Source organism: Mesoplodon densirostris, chromosome 18 (genome assembly GCF_025265405.1).
Source record: "Mesoplodon densirostris isolate mMesDen1 chromosome 18, mMesDen1 primary haplotype, whole genome shotgun sequence".
Classification (NCBI taxonomy): Eukaryota; Metazoa; Chordata; class Mammalia; order Artiodactyla; family Ziphiidae; genus Mesoplodon; species Mesoplodon densirostris.
Window position 1 is genome coordinate 18,755,141 of NC_082678.1, and position 18,726 is coordinate 18,773,866.

Consider the following 18,726-nt stretch of genomic DNA (forward strand, 5'->3'; position numbering starts at 1 on the left):
GGCCCAGGCCCTCACACTCCACGGGAGGCGGTGCTGCTTGGGAAGAGCGTGCTCAGGATCCTAAAAGGAGGGGTCGCCGGGCCATCAGACGTGGGACCTACAGGGAAGCACTAAGGCAGGCTGCAGAGGTCAGCTCTGGAAGCCAAGAAAGGCACAGACCACAGCGCTCTGGGAAGGAAATATCTGCCTCCGTTCAGGCCAAGGAGAACACCTATGACGACAAAGGGAGAAAGCCCCCAGGGGTCTATGGCTGTAACGGGGTGCGTGTGTGTGTGCGTGTGTGTAGAAGGGATGTAATGCAGCAAATATAAGATGTCAAGAAACCAAACAGAAGCAACCAAAAAGCGTCTTCAAGCTGAGTTAGGGAGGCTTAAAATCCGGCACAGGGCACACCTAAGGCTGCTCAGAGCATCGTCAGGCGATGAACCAGTGGTTGTGGGGAGAGCAGCCTGGACGTCCCAGGGCTGAGCCAGCAGGACCCGTGCGCTCCAAACAGCTGCCCTCTTCATCAGGACTGCCGTCCACCACTTACTTTGGTTCGCTCCTTTTTGGCCTTTTCCAATTTATCCATTTCAATCTTCTGGGCTTTGGCTACGAACACAAGACGGGCAGTTACACAAGCAGCCAAAACAACTCCCACACGAGGAGATACTTCAGGCCGAAGGACTAGCACTTGCTGCTTCCCCGGGGTTCTTGTTTGAAGCATCCCTTTGTGATGGGCAGAATCAAGTGCCAGCGCTCGGCCAGCGTGAAGCAGGGGCCTCAAACTTAAAGGCCCCGAGGCTGGGGCTGTGCACTGCCGTCTGGAGGGGTCAGCTGTTCCCAGCTTCGGCTGGCTGGGAATGCTGGCCTAGTGTGACTACCTTCTCAGTGACCAAGAGCAGCCGGAACCTTGGATTTTTATTCTTTAATGTATGCATTTTTTTTTCCTGTACGCAGGCCTCTCACTGTTGTGGCCTCTCCCGTTGCGGAGCACAGGCTCCGGACGCACAGGCTCAGTGGCCATGGCTCACGGGCCCAGCCGCTCCGCGGCATGTGGGATCTTCCCAGACCGGGGCACGAACCCGTGTCCCCTGCATCGGCAGGCGGACTCTCAACCACTGCGCCACCAGGGAAGCCCCTTAATGTATTTTTTTAAATAAATTTATTTATTTATTTTTAATGTATTTTTGGCTGCTTTGGTTCTTTGTTGCTGCGCACGGGCTTTCTCTAGTTGCGGCGAGCAGGGGCTACTCTTTGTTGTGGTGCGCGGGCTTCTCATTGCGGCGGCTTCTCTTGTTGCAGAGCATGGGCTCTAGGCGTGGGGGCCTCAGGAGTTGTGGCTCGTGGGCTCTAGAGCGCTGGCTCGGTAGTTGTGGCGCACAGGCTTAGTTGCTCCGCGGCATGTGGGATCTTCCCGGACCAGGGCTCGAACCCGTGTCCCCTGCATTGGCAGGTGGATGCTTAACCACCGTGCCACCAGGGAAGTCCCTTAATGTATTTTTTAATGTATATATGTATGTATTTATTTACCGTGCCACGCAGCCCGTGGGACCTTCGTTCCCTGACCAGGGATCGAACCCACGCACCCTGCATTGGAAGCTCGGAGTCTTAACCACTGGACCGCCAGGGAAGTCCCTAGACTTTTAGATAAAACGTTGTCAACTAATTCAAATTAAAGCAAGACAAAACTCGTATGGGCCGAACAAAACACACCTACAGGCCAGAACTGGTTCATAGGCTGCTGGTTTGGGACCAGGCATCCGAGGAAATGGGCCCTTTGAAATTCCTCCCAGTTCTCCCAGATGTGCCCCTTCCAAGATTGCTGCACTCCCGCTGGCCCCTGCCTGGGACACCGTCTACACCTGCTCGGCCAGTATCTGTGCACTTTCAAACCTCGCCTCGGACCCGGTTTCCTCAGCGAGGCCGCCCCACCCCTGGCCCAATTAGGTGGCCCTGCCTGCACGCCCACCATCCCCACACCTGTCATCGCTGGATCACTCCTTTAATCCTGTCTTCTTTGCTGTACTGTAAGCCTCATAAGTCAGGGATGGGGTCTGGACCTTTCAAGGCTGTATACCCCAGCTCCTCAGACATGGCCAGACATGGAGGAGACCCTGAAATCTGTGCTGCCTGATGACTGGATGGATAGACAGACGGGATGGGTGAGCAGGCAGACGGACAGCTACGCACCTAATGCCTCATAGTAGGAGTCTTCGGACCAGCCATGGGGATCAAACATATCCTGAAAAAGAAAAGGTTAAAGCTGCAGTAAAGGTTAAAGTGCCTTCCCTGAGTCTTTCCATGGATCTTCCTGGCCTGGAGTCTCCTGCCTTCAAGGGCACAGGGGCTCAGCTGTTATCCCTGGTCTCCAGCCAGTCCTCCTTAGGATTATGAGGGCAAAGATGCATTTGTTCACAGGCTGTTCTACAGGGCACAGCGAGTCCATGCTCAGGCCCTAGCCAATCAGAGGCCCCGGGACTCAAACAAGAGAGACGGGGACTGCGCTCCTCAGCTGGCAGTGCTGCAGTGTGGACCTTTCAGCGGTGCCAGGCTGGATCCAGCGGGATGACCACAGAGCCCCGAGTACCCTCTCTCACCCTCAGCCTCTGCGGGTGGGACATACCTTCGGGTAGTTGGTGCCGAGCTCATCAATCGCACAGAACTGGATGAGCTTCTCATAGATGCTGAAAGAGGAAAACCACAAGGCGCTGAGCAGGCCTGAGACCCGGGGCCCTGTGTGGCACCAGATTTCAAGAGATCAGAACCATTTGGTGCCTGGGCTCAGGTGAAGCATTTAAATCCGACCTAACTGTTCTAAGCAAGCTTCTGGATGGAAGGGGAAATGTCCACTGGCTTGACATTAAAAGTCACTTCTGGCCCTCCAGTCTCCCAGAGAGATGGACTGGGGCCAGTGGCCAGGAAGAATATGGTGTCGAGGTGAGGGCTGCAGTTTCTGTTCTTAACCGGACATCTGACCTTATGTGTGCGTGGTTTGGTCAGGGCCACCCCACTTAGGCCCATAGGGGCCAAGGCAGGTCTCGGCCATCCGCACACAAGGCTCTTTCCTGGGTGTGTCACTTGCTTGAGCACTGGACAGAGTAAGACCCAGACACAGTTCTGTTTCTCAAACCTCTCACCTGCGCACAGAATCAACCACTTTCTAGAGGTGGAAGGACCTGGGCTGATCATCTGGTCCAATCCTCTCATCGAACAGCAGCGGACACTGAGGCCTTGAGAGGTCACGTGCTTTAGGAGCAGAGTGGGAATGAGAACCCAGCCAGGCGCCCCCGCCCAGCCCAGGTCTCTCGGCTTCCGCTCTGCTTTATGTGTTCAATCTGGCTCTTCAACGGTAAACGGTAAGCCTCGGCGAGGGTAATGCAGTCTGGGTGATGGCCCTTTTGGGCTCAGGTGTGATCTGAGCTGGGCCTCTCCCTGCCACTTCCATGGCGGCACCCCCATCCCCAGTCCAACATCAACCACCCAACTGACCCTGTAGGCTCATGGGAAACTCACCTGGGATTCCGAAATTCCTTCTTCCTTTGGATAATGTAGTTCATATCCATTCCCTCCTTGATCTTCCGCTCATAAAGCTTCTGGATCTTGTCCTGTGGAAGAGAAACAGAAGGATGACTATGACAGAACCCCACCGCCTCATGATCCCAGTCTGTGGTCACACATGCTGTGTGGACATGAGGACCCAGGAGAGCCACAGAGCCACGGGAAGCTCTGCTCTGGCCATACGGTCTTCCACCACCCAGCCTGTGACCAGCACCGAGCACAGATAAGATAGACAGAGACCAGTCTGCTTCTGCTTTGCTCTCTTCTGACCCGCTTTGGGGGGTTAGTAGAGGGAAGAATAAGGAGGTCAAGGCAGAGAAGCCACGGAGAAGACAGTGAACAAATCCCCACTTGGTTCATCAGTTCCTGAGCCACCTGAAGAGGGGTTTCAGGCGTTAGTGTTGATGGGCAGGGGTTGAAGGCTGGCTTCTAACTCTTCTCAGCAGGAGATCTAGGGAGGCAGGGGCAGAGGTGTCACAGCCTCGCCAGTGTCCTCTGAGGGGCGGCTCACAGATGGCCGCTCTCACCACTTTATCAAGAGGGACCGTCAGGGGTCAAGAGGTCATCGTTCATCCAAACTCCCCTCCAGGCCCCTGCCCTGGCTCAATGGGAAACAGAAGAACCACCCGGCAGTGAGCTGGGCCAGTGCCGCGAGTGTCTCCAGGCCCACAGAGATGAAGTCCACAACACATGGCATCAGGGCTGTCTGGCGCGTGACGAGGCCCCAGGGACCTGAGTCCCAGGGCAGAGCCATCTCTGAGGAGGAGAAGTCTTACCCAGGAAGGCTGGCGCTGGCCCAGGTCAGGGTCACTCGGCCGCCTCCCCCACTAGCGGCAGCTAAACACAGACTGTCCAGAAGGAAAACATTTGGGGCACTCTTCACCTGCAAGGGGAGGGGGGCCGGCTGGGAGGGCCTGAGCGAGGCCCTTTGGGCACACAGGAGAGGTGACCCACTCCCTCTGTCGGAAGCCAAGAATGGCTGGAGGAAGCACTGAATTGCAGAGAGAAGTTCGTGACACATTTACCAGGGAAGAGAGAAGCCGGGTGCGACACGCCTCCACGTTCTCTCTTTAAGGGTGACGGAGGGCAGCCTATCCAGAAGGCTCGGCAGATGGAGGAAGATCTGTATTTTACAGAAGACTGTTTTGTGTCTCCTGGGCCGTCAGACGGGTCCTCCTGTTTCAGGTGAACTAAAACGTTTGCTCAGTGTCATGGTTTCTACCAGTAGGAGGATCGAAAAAGGAGCAATACGCTGGTCTTGAAGGCTGGGCCGCCTGTCTCCGCCTGGTGGACTGCTGGAGAGTTCTTACAGGCTGTGGACTGTTGCCTGGCGCAGGGGTGACTCGATGCTGGGCGGGTGGTAGGTGGTGGTGGTGGGGGACGACCTCAGCAAAGGCAGGAGACTTCCGGGAGGAGAAGACACAGTGAGCGGCATCCCCAGCCCCAGGTCCCTTTAGTCACCCATCCGCCAGCGTGCTGCGGGGGCCTGGGGTGTGGCCAGAGGCACCAGTAGAACCTACAGGATCAAAGGTAGAGCAGGTGGACCGGGCACCACCCTGGGGGCAGCCGTGCACGTCTGCCCTGTCACAAAGTCTCCTTCACAGCGGAACGTGCAGAGGGACAGGGAGAAACCACCACCGAGGCTGACCAGGAGGTGTAATCCCGCTGTCCCCTGAGGTCCTGCTCCCAAGGGAGTGACCGCACTCAACGTTCCATCTCCTCAGGTCAGGTCTGCACCAGGTTTCGTCAAGCAAGAAGCCAGTGAGTTGGCATTTTAGGAAATCGAGGACTGAAGTTTATGCATATCCGTGCTTGTGCTTTTGCACTTCTATTTGTTTATTTTACATTCTGACAATCCCTCAGTTTCTTAGCAAAGTTCCTTCCGAGATGGTCCCACTGGCTCAGGGTTGCCCAGAAGAGGCATGTTGTTTTCTCTGGTTAGGACATCACTTAGGGCAGCTAGGGGCCCCGGCTGAAGCAGCAGAGGGTGGCGTTGGGTACAGAGCAAATTCCTGAGAGCAGCCTAAGGGAGGTCACCAGGACTGCAGGCTCCTTCCCACTCGGGCCGTCCAGAAGCCTCTTAAAAGTCAGACTGGGCCAGACACCTGTCCCAGGCCTCCTAGGCTACATGGGCCTCAGCAGCCGAACGCTGTGCTTACCTGTAAGTGATTTGAGCACCTGCCGGGGGGCTCCGGCGGGATCTTGATCTCATCAGGTGACATGTTCCGGACTCTTTCAGAAAAGGAGGCTGTGGAAAGAACAGAGAAGGATCCTGTGGGTGGGGGACAGACATGGACAATAACCACCCCCCAAAAAAAGGCCGGTAAAACATTTTCGAGGAGGGATACACACTATGAAACAGTAGAACAGGGTGTTTGGAGTAGCACTCCGAGAGGGTACATGTGAGTTGAGATCAAATGACCAGAAGGAGCCGGCACGTGCCAACCCAGGGGAAGAGAAGGTCAGGCAGAGGGCACGAGCATAAAGATGGCGTGTGGCCACATCACAGCAGTTCACCCACGAAAGGCTATGTCCTGGGGTGCGCTGGTGGATGTTTAACACCCAGCTGGGAGGCGGGGAGGGGCACAGCCACGACCTGCAGCATCTGCCCATTTCTGTGGTGTAAATTCTCCCCATGGCTAATGTCAAGCTACCAATGTGAAGTCGCTGAACTTGAGGCTGGGAAGAATGTGCACACCGCTGGCTCATAACGTGACCAGCTCCAGCCCCCCAGGGGCTCTGCCCCTGAAACACCGTCCCAGAATTCCAGAAACTCAGAGTTGCTTGGTGCCATCCTTCTCACCTCAGGCTCTCCTACCCAGGCTACAGGAGCAGCTCAGGGTTCCCTAGGCTTCGGGACTCAAAGCACTCAATACTGCCTCGTGCATAAATGACATTTACAAAAGGACCTGTTGGTTATTAGCTTAGGGCCCTTCAATGCCTTTTAAAATTAATTAATTAATTAATTAATTTTGGGCTGCAATGGGTCTTCGTTGCTGGGCGCGGGCTTTCTCTAGTTGTGGCGAGCAGCGGCTACTCTTCGTCCCGGTGCGCAGGCTTCTCACTGTGGTGGCTTCTCTTGTTGCGGAGCTCGGGCTCTAGGCGCACGGGCTCAGTAGTTGTGGCGCCCGGGCTTGGCTGCTCTGTGGCATGGGGGATCTTCCTGGACCAGGGCTCGAACCCGTGTCCGCTGCACTGGCAGGCAGATTCTTAACCACTGCGCCACCTGGGTAGTCCACGGCCCTTTGACAGTAAACCAATCAACCCGCTCCTGGTCCACTTCGTTCTTGGGAACAAAAGGTCTGATTCTGAAGCGAAGAACCACAACTCCCAGGGGGCGATTCCCTTGGAGATCTGCCCCTGCCCACCCAAGCTTCTCTCTCCCCACTCCCCTTCGTGCTGCCTCTGGCCACCCTTGCGACTGCAGAGTTGTGCTCTGGATCACTCAGACAATGCGCTCTTTGTTGTAAGATTCTGTATGTGCTTTTAAGACGTTCTCTCATGAAAAGGACCATAGTGAGCAAACAGCAGGCGGAGCGGGGTGGGGCAGGATGAAGGCAAAGAATGCACAATCCAGCACCAGTGACACCCGGCAAGTACTTACTGGGTACCCGCCGTGTGCCTGGCCCCAGGCGGGACTTCTTAGCCCCAAGTGGCTGCCTGGACTGCCTGGGGATGGCCTAGCGAGTCTTCCCCTTCTCTCCCAAGGCTGGGTTATTATTTTCTTAGCAGATAAGGTGCTTTGATTTCTGCTTCAAGCTTCACTAGTCTCAGCTGCTGCCAAAGGAGCCTGCACACACTGTAAACACCGAGGCTGGGGCCCAAGCCCAGGGACAGTCTCCTAACCTGGACACACGTGCCGATTCTCACTGTCGGTGGATTCTCACTGGACGTGCCCCAGTGAAGAGAGCACTAGATCTGCCATTTTGGGTGAAGGGAAGAGGACAGAGACCGGGTGACATATCCTGCTGTGGACTGACACACCAGTGCAGCCCGGGAGCAGTTTTCACCACAGAACCATGTGCTGTTCTTTGCCCAGCACCCTCCTTCTGTCTCCTGTCTCCTGAAGCAAGGGACACCCAGATCTGGCAGGAGTTCAATCTCATCCTGACTTCCTCCTTCCTCCCAGCTCTGGGAGAGGCAGGAGGTCTAAGCCTGAGGCTCAAGCAGGCTGCAGAGGCCAGCTGAGAGTGGAATCAGCTGGGGTGTGCTGGGGTGTGCTGGTTCTCGCATTTCCTAAGCATCAGCAACAAAAGCAGGGAGGGCTGGGGCAGGCTTTGGGCCCACGGCAAAGAGGGTTAAGGCTTCCCTGGGGTGGAGAGTGTATGTGTGCATGTGACAGAGAGATAAAGAGTGCCCTCTGGCATTTGCCAGGAAAGCCTTTTGGAAAAACAGGGTGTGGCACTGTTGCCATTAGCAACCCAGCCACACTTGGGCTCAAATGGTATACAGTGTGACAGGGAGACGGAGAGCCCCTCCTGAGCTCGTGGGCTTGGAACTGGGCTAGGAATGAGAAAATTCCTCGGGAGTAGCTGGCAAATGAAGGGATACATTCAGGAAACTCGATAAAAGTTTACCTCACAGATTTCAGGAGCAATCTTTCTGTGATTCTGTCTTCCCTGAGTCTCGAAATGAATCGAAAGCAGAAGACATCAGACCCACATATATGGCTGTTGAGCAGCCAGCCTCAAACCATTTTCCCTGGAAACACATTGAGATGTGTATCCAGGCACATGGGGGCAGCTCGTGTCTGTGGCTGCTCCAGGTCTGCTTGGGGTGTTCTAGGCAGGCAGCCATACTCAGGATCTGAGAAGCCTGCCGTCAGCATGATTCACCCCAGGTGCGTGCCCAAGTCCCAAAACAGTGCTGGTATCCATAGTTGCCAGGTATAAATCTGCAAAGGAGCAGCTAGTCAGCTGGGCTTCTGTAATGGCAGGAGTGAAGGGATGCCTGGCAGGTGTTGTGGGGCTGGAAGCAGGAGGCAGCGGAGTGTCTCTCTGGCTCACTAGAGACCCAACTGGCTTACCACCCAGGGCCACTGTTCCAGGCCCATCCACGGGGCACCGGTGGGGCAACTGGAGGGGATGGCAGGACGCCCACGCTCAGCTCTGTCAGGCAGCTACAGCGCTGGGGAGCTCTGGGCCAGCTTCTCTGCTTTCCTTTGCTCCATTAAACCTGGGGCTGTCTATACATATGAAAACGCTGCCCACACCAGCAGAGCAACCCAAGTCCTACATCCAGAGGCATGAATAAAAGGAGCTGGGGGGAAAAAAAAAAAAAAAAAAAAAGGAGCTGAGAACCTCCCTGGTGGTGCAGTGGTTGGGAGTCTGCCTGCCAATGCAGGGGACATGGGTTCGAGCCCTGGTCTGGGAGGATCCCACATGCTGCGGAGCAACTGGGCCCGTGAGCCACAACTACTGAGCCTGCGCGTCTGGAGCCTGTGCTCCGCAACGAGAGGCCGCGACAGTGAGGCCCGTGCACCGCGATGAAGAGTGGCCCCCGCTCGCCGCAACTGGAGAAAGCCCTCACACAGAAAGGAAGACCCAAAACACAGCCAAAGGGCCTCCCTGGTGGCGCAAGTGGTTAAGAGTCCGCCTGCCGATGCAGGGGATACGGGTTCGTGCCCCGGTCTGGGAGGATCCCATATGCCGCGGAGCGGCTGGGCCCGTGAGCCATGGCCGCTGGGCCTGCGCATCCGGAGCCTGTGCTCCGCAACGGGAGAGGCCACAACAGTGAGAGGCCCACATACCGCAAAAAGAAAAAAAAAAAAAAAAAAAAAACACAGCCAAAAATAAATAAATAAATAAATAAATTAAAAAAAGGTAATGTGAAGTTCTTTAAAAAAAAAAGTCTAAGAACTTTATTAAAAAAAAAAAACACCATGGGAAGTTTAAGAAACTAGACGAAAAAACAAGTAAACAAACAAAAAAGCAACAGAAAAACCCCCAACAAACTGTGATTCCCTTTGTATCAGTGGTTCTCAACTGGGGCAGTTCTGCCCCCCAAGGCAACATCTGGCAGTGTCTGGAAACATTTTTCGTTCTCCTATCTGGCAGGACGAGGGGGTTGCGATTGGCACCTAGTGGGCAGAGACCAGGGATGCTGCTAAAACACTGTACAGTGCACAGGCCAGGCCCCCACTGCAAAGAATTATCCAGCCTGAAATGTCAATCGTGCCGAGGCCAACAAATCCTGATTTATAAGAAATCCTAAAAAAGACAAAACTACAGTGAAGAAAGTAGATCACTGCTTGCCTGAGGCTGAGGGAGGAAATGTCTGCAAGGGGCGGGCTACAGGGGAACACTCTGGAGTCACGGAAATGTTCTACGTCACGACTGTGGTGGGAGTTAACACTAAAAGCTGACGAATCTTACTCTATGCAAGTTACCCCTCAACAAAGCTATTTTCAAAAAGTGACAAGGAGAGGAAAAGTGAAAGCTGGTTGTGGAAGAAGTCGGGCTGACATGGCTGGTGCCCACATGCATTCCACCGCTCGCCAAGCGCTGCCAGCAGGAGTGGAGGGCGCTGCCTTGCTGGGATCCTGGGCAGGCGCCTCTGACCCCACGCCCCCACCCCCAGCGTCCTGGGGGTGAACAGCAGGGACCGGAGGCGAGAGGAGGCCGAGGCTCCAGTCCATCACCCACTCGGGGAAGGCCACGGGCTGCCTGGTGAGGCTGTGCTCTGTTCTCTCTGCCCGTGAAGCCGACTGGGCCACCCCTACAGCATCATTTTGCAAGAGCAAACTCTAAGGTTTTAGGAAAATTTGGGTTTTTATAGGGTAGGAAAGACTCATACCCCACTCATCAGAAAGCTCGGGGATAAAGGCAGGATCCCACTGAGCACGTGGGTTGCTCAGTGTGGTCACGCTGCTACCCAGTCCTTCCTCAGAAGACAAATATAATGAACAATTTTCAGTTCTTTCAGTCCGGAAAACCAGAATGGGTCCCTATCTCCCATCACCGGTGAAGGGATCCTATCCGGAGAAAGGTCAGGTTGGAGGGGCTGCAGAAAGCAGCATTTCCAGGCGGAGTCCGGGGCTTCCCAGGGCAGAGTCAAAGCACATCTCAAAGGCTCCGTCTGGAAGCAGAGAAGCGGGCTCTGCAGGCCGCCTGAGAAGCAGGAACCCGCTTTGTGAAGACAAGTGGAGCAGGCGGAGAGAGACAGAGAGAGACGGGCACAGTCGCCACAGAGAGGGAGGGCCAATCCCCCCGCCGTGAGGCCGGGCCAGGCGCTGGGAGAGCCCTCGCAAAGTCCTCGGCCAAACTGAAGGAGCCGAGAGGCTTCCTAAAAGGATTAAGAGGCTGAGGTTAACACGGAACTGGGATGACACGTGTGTCATTTTCCAGAACTGTAACCGCCCTGGCCAGTCACACAAAGGGCCCTAGACCCCAGGGCTGTGATGCGTGTTCCCTCCTGGGGACAGAGCAGGGTGCCAGCAGAGGCCACATGTTTGCTCCTTGAGCCCGTGAATATGCCAGCGGAGGGGGCTGCGGGGGTACAAGGCCGGAGGACGGACGCAGGGCACGAGGGGAACGAGCTCCCAGCTGAAGGGGGCCCTGAATCCCTCTTGACAACACTGGTCACTGACCAAAGCCCAGTGAAACGCACCATGAATCTGACTGTCAAAGAAGAATTGTTCCCTGGGTGCCTTATCCAGACGTCTTAGAAAATGCCAAAGGCCCTGTGAGAGCGGCAGAGCAGCTGCCTTGGCCGAAGCAGAGAGAAGCCGCCTGCGTGGCTGGAAGCCAGTTGGCTCTGGGTGAGGCTCCCCACACCCCCCCCACCAGGATACTCACCAACTAATTCCTGGGGGTCTCGCTTTTCTACGTCTGGGTTATCCTGCAACAGAACAACAGAAACACAGGGAGTAAGCCCGGGCCTCCTGACCCGCAGTCACTCTCCTCACTGACACCACTCAGGAGTTTTAAGGAAGGAGAAAAGGTGAAAGCACCGTAAAGAGCCCCGAGAGTGAGCGGACACTTTGGGGGATCCTGGGACCCCTGCACCTCCGAATACCCCTTCTTCCTTCATCAGAGCAGCAGGGATGCTCCAGACACCTGCTTCAGTCTCTCCTCCACGGCCTCCAGCAGTGACCAGTAGCCCTAACGCTGAGGAGAGCAAACACCAGCCATGCGACAGCTGCCCACCTGGACCCTGCTCGCTGCCCTCCCCGGGCCCGGCCAGCCGCCCCAGAACACCAGCGCCTCCAGCTCGTGCCCAGGAAGCAAGAGGTGGCTACTTTACAACACGCGAATCGCAAGACCAAAACGCAAAAGACTGTCTGCTCCCAAGAGCTTTTTCGTACTCTCAGTTTCAGCAAAGAGAGGCTTTATCGCAAGGGGGCACCTCATGGAACCCGGGGGCAGGCAGGCAGCGGGCCTTCAACAAGTCACGGCACTGGCCCCAAGAAGGCCTGGCTTGGAGGCAGCCTCGCTCTGGCTCTCGCTGGCCCACCTGTCAGCTCTCCTTACGTTGGCTCACAGCCTCGCCAAAGAAAAGCTTTCTCTGACCCTTCCTGCAAACCCGTCCCCAGCACCCACTCCCACACGTCCTTCAGTTCTGGCGGCGTGCAGAGCCCTAGGAGCAGAGGTTTCTCATTGGACTGCTCTGGACTTGCTCTGGATTTCACTGCTCAGAGCAAATGCTTCATCTAAACCAAATCAGCCCGAAGAAGGCACCGTCCCAGCCGTGGTCACACACCCGGGCACCTTGGGGAGGAAGGCCTTTCTGCCCCAAATGCACAATGGCAGGAATGTACCCGTTTTCCCCATTTCTGGGGAAACCGAGCCCCTCAAACACAGTTAGGTCAGGGGTCTCAAGTGCCATAAGACGGTAATGATCACAGTGGCAGAAGCTGTGCTCGTGAGATTGTTGGATCTCACGCCCCCCCCCCCGCCCCCCGCCTCTGGCTGGTGAGGGAGGAGATAAGACAGTAAAAACTCTGGACCCGATGGGCACATGGAAACGGCCGTGGAGCTCTGTGCGCTCCGCTGACACGAAGCAACGTTACACTGAGGTGACGTCTCAGAAGGGAAGGGGCAGAAAGACCACCCCCTCCACCCCAGGCTCCACACCAAGACCAGAGCAGCAGTTCTTATCCCCCTTCTCCAAAAAGTCCCTCCTGGCTCTGGGACAGGCCAAAACCCCCTCATTCTTCGGCACACTGCAGTTATTCATTCGACCTGGACGGGCATAATGCCCAGGCCAGGCTGCTTAGCAAACGTCTCCTCCAGCCACCCGCCCCCTGCTGATCAGGTGGGCAAAGCGGAGGCGCACCCAAGGGCTGCCGTGCCAAATTCAGGCTGGTTATCCATCAGCTGCTCTCCAGAGAGAGCCGGTCTCCACGGGTCCCACAACCGTCCCTTCGTAGCTGTGACTCTGGAGGAACCAAAGTTAAAGAGCAGGGCAGTAACAAAACGTTGGACTGTAAAAGTTCCTTACATGTCCCCTCTAGGGGACAGCTTTCTGGGTGCTAATTGTGGGAAAGCATCAGTTGGGTACATCCTTCCTCCCCTCCTGGGCCATTTGGCTGGTCGTACAGGACTGACCCGTTAATTCTTCAAAGGCCTCCGAGAGCTCTTTCCCAAAGCACTGCCCCAGCCCCTTTCGTGGCCAAAATGCAGAGCAGCGAAGAAAGAGGCAAGATATCCACGTGGGAATTCAGCCGCGTCTGCTCCAGAGGCACAGGAAGTTAGTTGCCAAACAGGCAGCTTCTCTTCAAAGGGGAAAGTACTTGTTCACACCAGGGTCTCCTCGGAGAGATGAAAGGGTGTGAGGCTCCCTGGGGCTCTCCTGTGCCCCAGCGAAGGGAGGGGGAGGGGTGGGGAGAGGTGGGTATTCCTGCGTCTCACAAGCCCCTGGCCTGGCTTAGCTGAGGTCTGTTTAGTCACGTCTCTGGGAGAAAAAGAAATGATCGGGCAAAGTCACAAACAGGAAGTTCTCTCCACTTCTTTCAGTCTTTCCTTTTCTGGCTTGGCTCCTCATTTCCCCCCAAGTTTATCTTTCTACACATGCCACAAAACAAAAAAATTAACTGGGTAGTTGGTTTCAATCTGCTAACTAGTCTAGTCTCTGGTTTTCTGCCCTCACAGGGTGCGCGCGCACACACACACACACACACAGACACACACGGACAGAAGGGGGCGGGTAGTGCCCAGAGTGCACCCCAAGTCCCCTGGAGCTATGGCCTCTTATTCAATCCCAAACCCAGCAATCACAGAGAGAAGTCCCACCCCCACCTTCCCAGCAGCGAATCAAGCTCCACACTATCCCCAAGCAAAGTATCGACCAATGGACCATGGACCCAACTGTGAGAAGATTCTCCTGAAAGCTAAACATATAAATGAGTCTCCACAGACTGGAAGCCCTACAATTCTGCACAAAGGTCTCCTGGAAAGACTTTGGAATCTGTCATTGTTCAGATCCCCCATTCGTGTCACATGTACCCGTGTGACTCCTAAGGCCCTGGAGAATCAAACAGTGGGACTCTGTGACTCCTGGTGGCCACATCTTGTTACGCTTTAGGATGGAATTCCTCTGCCCTCTGACGTGAACAAGCTGGTTGTGGGCCTGCTGAGCTCCTGGGCACGTGGTGTGGTACCAAGGTGCCCGGAAGAAGAAAGCCGACGACACGGTACTTCCGGATCCTAAAGCAGCCTAACCCCCCGACCCCCTGCCCTGACCCTGAGAAGAAGGGCTTGGTTCTGCCCCACAACAAAGGGCCTGAGCCACAGCATCACACATGCTCTTGGAATGGAGGTGGGTGCAGGACTTCAAGTGATGCTGAAGAAACCCCAGCAAGGAAGGAGAGTCGGGGTGCCCAGTGATACCACTGAAGACAGGGGTCCAATACCCCAAAGATGCTTTTTAGAACCATTTATGCTCAACTGTCCATTGAGGCAAGTTTCATCCAATGAAAGCAGCCTTGTGGGGAGGAGAGGGGGGTCCACATTCAAGACAAAGACCCAGAGAGACAGTCATGCCTCGGATACCAGGAATTCAGCACAAAAATGAACAATGTACCCCATGATAGTTATTTCGGAAGCCAGCCACGGTGTCAGAAAAAACAACGGATGAAGTATTTAAAAGGACAGCGCTAAGGAGATGGAAGGTTCACACCATTAAACTGCCCGTAGTTCAAGAAACTGGTTTTACAAAACCTGTTATAGAGAGTCTCAGCATGTCCTTAAAGAGGCAGAAAGGGAGCAGCAAAGCAGATACAAGTAAAAAGCAACAAGAACCCACTGTTCCCTTTCTTCCCCCAAAGCGGTGTTTCCGAAGGCACACAGGACACCTGCCCTGACTTGCGTGAATCCACCCTCCCTGGCCTCCAGGTGGATATTCAGTTCTTCAAAGAAATGAACTCAGCCTGGAGATCTATTTACCAGACAGCTGGATGTCTGCATCAGCCGGGAGGCATGAAGCCCACAGCCCAGAGACCTGGCCAGACCTGGCCGTGACAGCACACGCCCCTCAGACACAGCCGGCTGAGCGCTTTTCTTGCCTAGGAGAGCATCTCACATAGCAGTTCCTAGGAGAAAATACCAGGTAAACCGTTTCTGCTCTCTAGTTCAAGTCCAATTAAGACACAATGAAAAACAAAGCAAAACAAAATCCACATCTTCCTAAGAAGCCTAGTGAGAAGACGGGAAAGGGAGGGGAGGAAAGAGAGCTCTGAGGCCTCTTCTTCAGACTCTCTGCACCCCTCCAACCTCCCTGGGCTTCACTTCAGTCCCACCGACCAGGGCACGAGTGGCTGCTGCGGGCTGGGGGTCGTCCCTGGAGGACTGTGGTCTGAACCCAACGCCGCTGACTTCTTAATCAACTGTGGCTGAAATGTGGAAGAATCTAACGGCCATGGCAGGGGCCTTGTCCTCAGGAATTACAGAATCTGAAATGTGGTTCCCCCTGCAGAGAATATAAAAGTCCGGCCACCGGCAAAACTATGACTGGAGCAGAGGAAGGAAGGAAAAACAATATGGCTCCAAGAAGCGGGACAAGCTGCCACGTGAGCTGGGAGGATTTACTCAGCAGAGGAGTAGCAGCTTCTGGTGGGGAGAATGGAGGTTTATTTACAGCCAACAATGCTTCATCAACCCTTCCTGGAACCAGCCCCACCAAGTGCACTCAAAGGTCCGGCGTCCAACTTGAGACAAAGCAACGTAGCTTCCGGCAGCTGGATTCTGCCAAACCTCAATGTCGCCCTTTCTCCCCAGTTCTGGGAGCTTTAGGCACAGAGAAAGCAGAAACAGAGGGCAAAGGGTAGCCTCTCCCCGCTCCAGGGAAAAGAATACTACAGACTTATGTTTTCTGTTGGATGATGTAATCCTGGATCTTAAAAGTAGGGGGCAGCTGGGGAGGCAGATTAGCAAAACAAAGCCTCCCAAATCTTCTGTCCTCTCAGACCTGGGGCTGCCCCAGGAGTTATAACGCCCTAAATGACATCTCACTTCATGAGCAGGGTACCCACTTAAAAATGAAACCTCACTGTGGCCTGATGCGCCCGGGGCTCCCGGCCATTTCAGCACCCTCCCCCAACCTGGATCCTGGCAAAGCTGCTCCCTGGATCACCCCCTCCCCACTCCTGCCTAGTAAGCCCCATTCAGACTTCAGACTTTGGTTCAAGGAAGCTTTCCTCCACCACACCCGCATCCAGCCGAGACATCTGCCCTATTCTGTGCTCTCACTGTCTTATTTACCACTGTGTTCCCAGCACCTGCAACAGTCAGTGCCCTGCCCACAACAGGTGCTCAAACACTGATGATAGACAGACAGACACACACACTTTCTCCCTCTCTCTCTCCTTTCTAATCGGTTAACTGCCCAGTGGTCAGTTTTTCTTCAGTCCAGTTTAGGGTTTCAAAGCCACCATCACCTGTAGTGCATTAACCCCCAGACTCCAAACCTGTTCAAGTCCACAGTTAATTTCAATGTGTGGACTCGATATAAGAAAGGGAGGCCATTGTCGGGCTTCCCTGGTGGCGCAGTGGTTGAGAGTCCGCCTGCCGATGCAGGGGACATGGGTTCGTTCCCCGGTCTGGGAAGATCCCACATGCCGCGGAGCGGCTGGGCCCGTGAGCCATGGCCACTGAGTCTGCGCGTCCGGAGCCTGTGCTCCGCAACGGGAGAGGCCAGAACAGTGAGAGGCCCGCGTACCACAAAAAAAAAAAAAAAAATGGAGGCCAGTGGAGGAGCTAAATAAAGGGGCTAGAGCTGCAATAAAGGTTGATATGGGACAAGCAGGAAGGTGTGCATGTGGAAGCACCAATGCTGAATTTTAAAAAAAAACTTAAATCTGCCTTGTTGCTCCTAATCTTAAGACAAAAAAGAATTACCGTATAGTTCATTTATTTACTCCACAAATAACTTATCAAGCATTTATTATGTACCAGGCAATGGGCCAAATACTGGGCATGTGGAACGAACAAAATTCAGTCTAGGAGAATAATCTTAGGTATCACGCTAAGCACTTCAGTGAAAGGTCTCATTGAATTCTCATAACAGGCTCACGAAATTGTGGGCAGACAACCCTGCTGCTTCAGAAGCCACTGGTGTGCCTAGGAAGCCCTCCTGAAAGCTTCAAGCTGATGGTCAAACGACGTTTTCTGAGGCACATGTGAGTCACTGCAGGTTGCCAAGAAAGCAGCAATTCTGGAACTTTTGTTGAGATACCTCCAAGCTCCAGAATAAAATTACTGTCGTTTGACAGACACGGTTGGGGGCGTGGATCGAGAGTGGCAGTAACCCAAGACTTAGTGGAAGTCACGGAACCCAGTGCCGCGTGGGGGACAGCCCACCCGTGGCACAAATGCCTGGTGTGGGTTGTTCTACCCACACACCCAGGAGAGCCCTGGAGAAAGCCCATCACCAGCGCATTTCCTTCGGCTGTATCCTGTTGGTCAGGATTGGGCCACTGCCACGGCAGGCTGCCTGCCTGCAGATGGAAACACTCAACTTATCACAAAAATGGGCGGAAGTTGGTGGGGCCACTTTGGATGCGATGGACTCGCCTTCAGTCCCAGCTCATTGCCGGGAAGGCTCAGCTCCCCAAGCAGAGAGGTTTCTACGGGAAAAGCATTAAACAGGCATCTGCCAAGACAAACTAAGCCAGCTCTAGAGCTGGCCTTGTAGACTGAAGCAAAGGAGGGGAAGGGGAGAGGAACAGTCTCTCTCTCTGAAAATCCTGTCTCCAGTGATGCCCACACGCTCAGCATGGCGCTGATGCTCTGTCACGTGGAACCAACCAGAATTCACGTGAAGGCAAAGCTCTGGCTGGAGCCACTTCTGAAGGGGAGACTTTATTATCTGACTATTACAAGCGTAACCACAGATTTGATTCAAGACCCCTGAAGACCCTGAGTTTCTTGAAAGCTGTAGATGCTTAGAGAGGGCCATTCCATTTCTCTCTCTCCCGCCCAGGGTGTCAGGTGGGCTGTGCCTGGGCAGAGAGGTTACCTCACGTCAAGGATTTGAGTCAAGTCCTCAGTGGTGAGGCCAGGCTGCACTTTCTTCTTAAGGGTTTTCCACAAAAACAGTGTCTCTATGCTTTGAGTTGGAGAGCTTGGAGCCAGACAAGGACAAAGAAGTCAGCTTTGTGAGGCTGAGGACAGCAAAGCGAAGTTTCTGAGACACACCTCGACAGCGCCACCCAATTATGAAAGCATTACCTTGCCTGGGGGGTCAACTGCCAAGCTGCAATGTTAGATTAACATCGGGGCAAAAAGCAGTGAGATGCCAGAAAGCCAGGAGTGTGGACATGCACACTGGTCCTCACGTACATACTGGTAGGAAGAGGATTAACTATCTACTGGGCCAGAGGGAATGCCAGAATCTTTAAGGCACTGCTTAGGGAAAATTTAGTTTTCAATTGTATCCCAATGTTAAGAATACAAACGAGTAAAATCCTGTCAAATCCAGAAATCACACAGTAGCATCTCAAGGGACATGGATTGAAACACAGAACGAAGGTGAGAAGTGCTGGATCCCTAAAGACAGGCAGCTTGCCTTCTGCATCATAAATTTCAAACAGATAAATCATCACTGGGGAAGGCCCCGGCCACACCTTGGTTAGTAATCCGTGGCATGTAGTTCCGTAGGGAAGGAAGTCTGTCAGGGCTTGCATGGCTGATGGGCAGGCGGACCCGGCACGTAGCGGCTCCTTCTCGGATGGAGAACCGCACAGGGGTG

At 54.5% G+C, this 18,726-nt stretch overlaps 1 protein-coding gene across 1 annotated transcript in view; it reads right to left on the reverse strand.

The window, feature by feature from the left end:
* The window catches only part of SAP30BP (SAP30 binding protein), a 34,285-nt gene that overhangs the window by 2,020 nt on the left and 13,539 nt on the right, over positions 1 to 18,726 (reverse strand). The window contains exons 4-9 of the mRNA XM_060081068.1: positions 11,337 to 11,379; positions 5,700 to 5,788; positions 3,496 to 3,587; positions 2,606 to 2,666; positions 2,173 to 2,224; positions 533 to 591 (exon numbers count right to left, since the gene is read on the reverse strand). Coding sequence (XP_059937051.1) covers positions 533 to 591; positions 2,173 to 2,224; positions 2,606 to 2,666; positions 3,496 to 3,587; positions 5,700 to 5,788; positions 11,337 to 11,379 — 396 coding nt within the window. The remainder of the gene's footprint in view (positions 1 to 532; positions 592 to 2,172; positions 2,225 to 2,605; positions 2,667 to 3,495; positions 3,588 to 5,699; positions 5,789 to 11,336; positions 11,380 to 18,726) is intronic.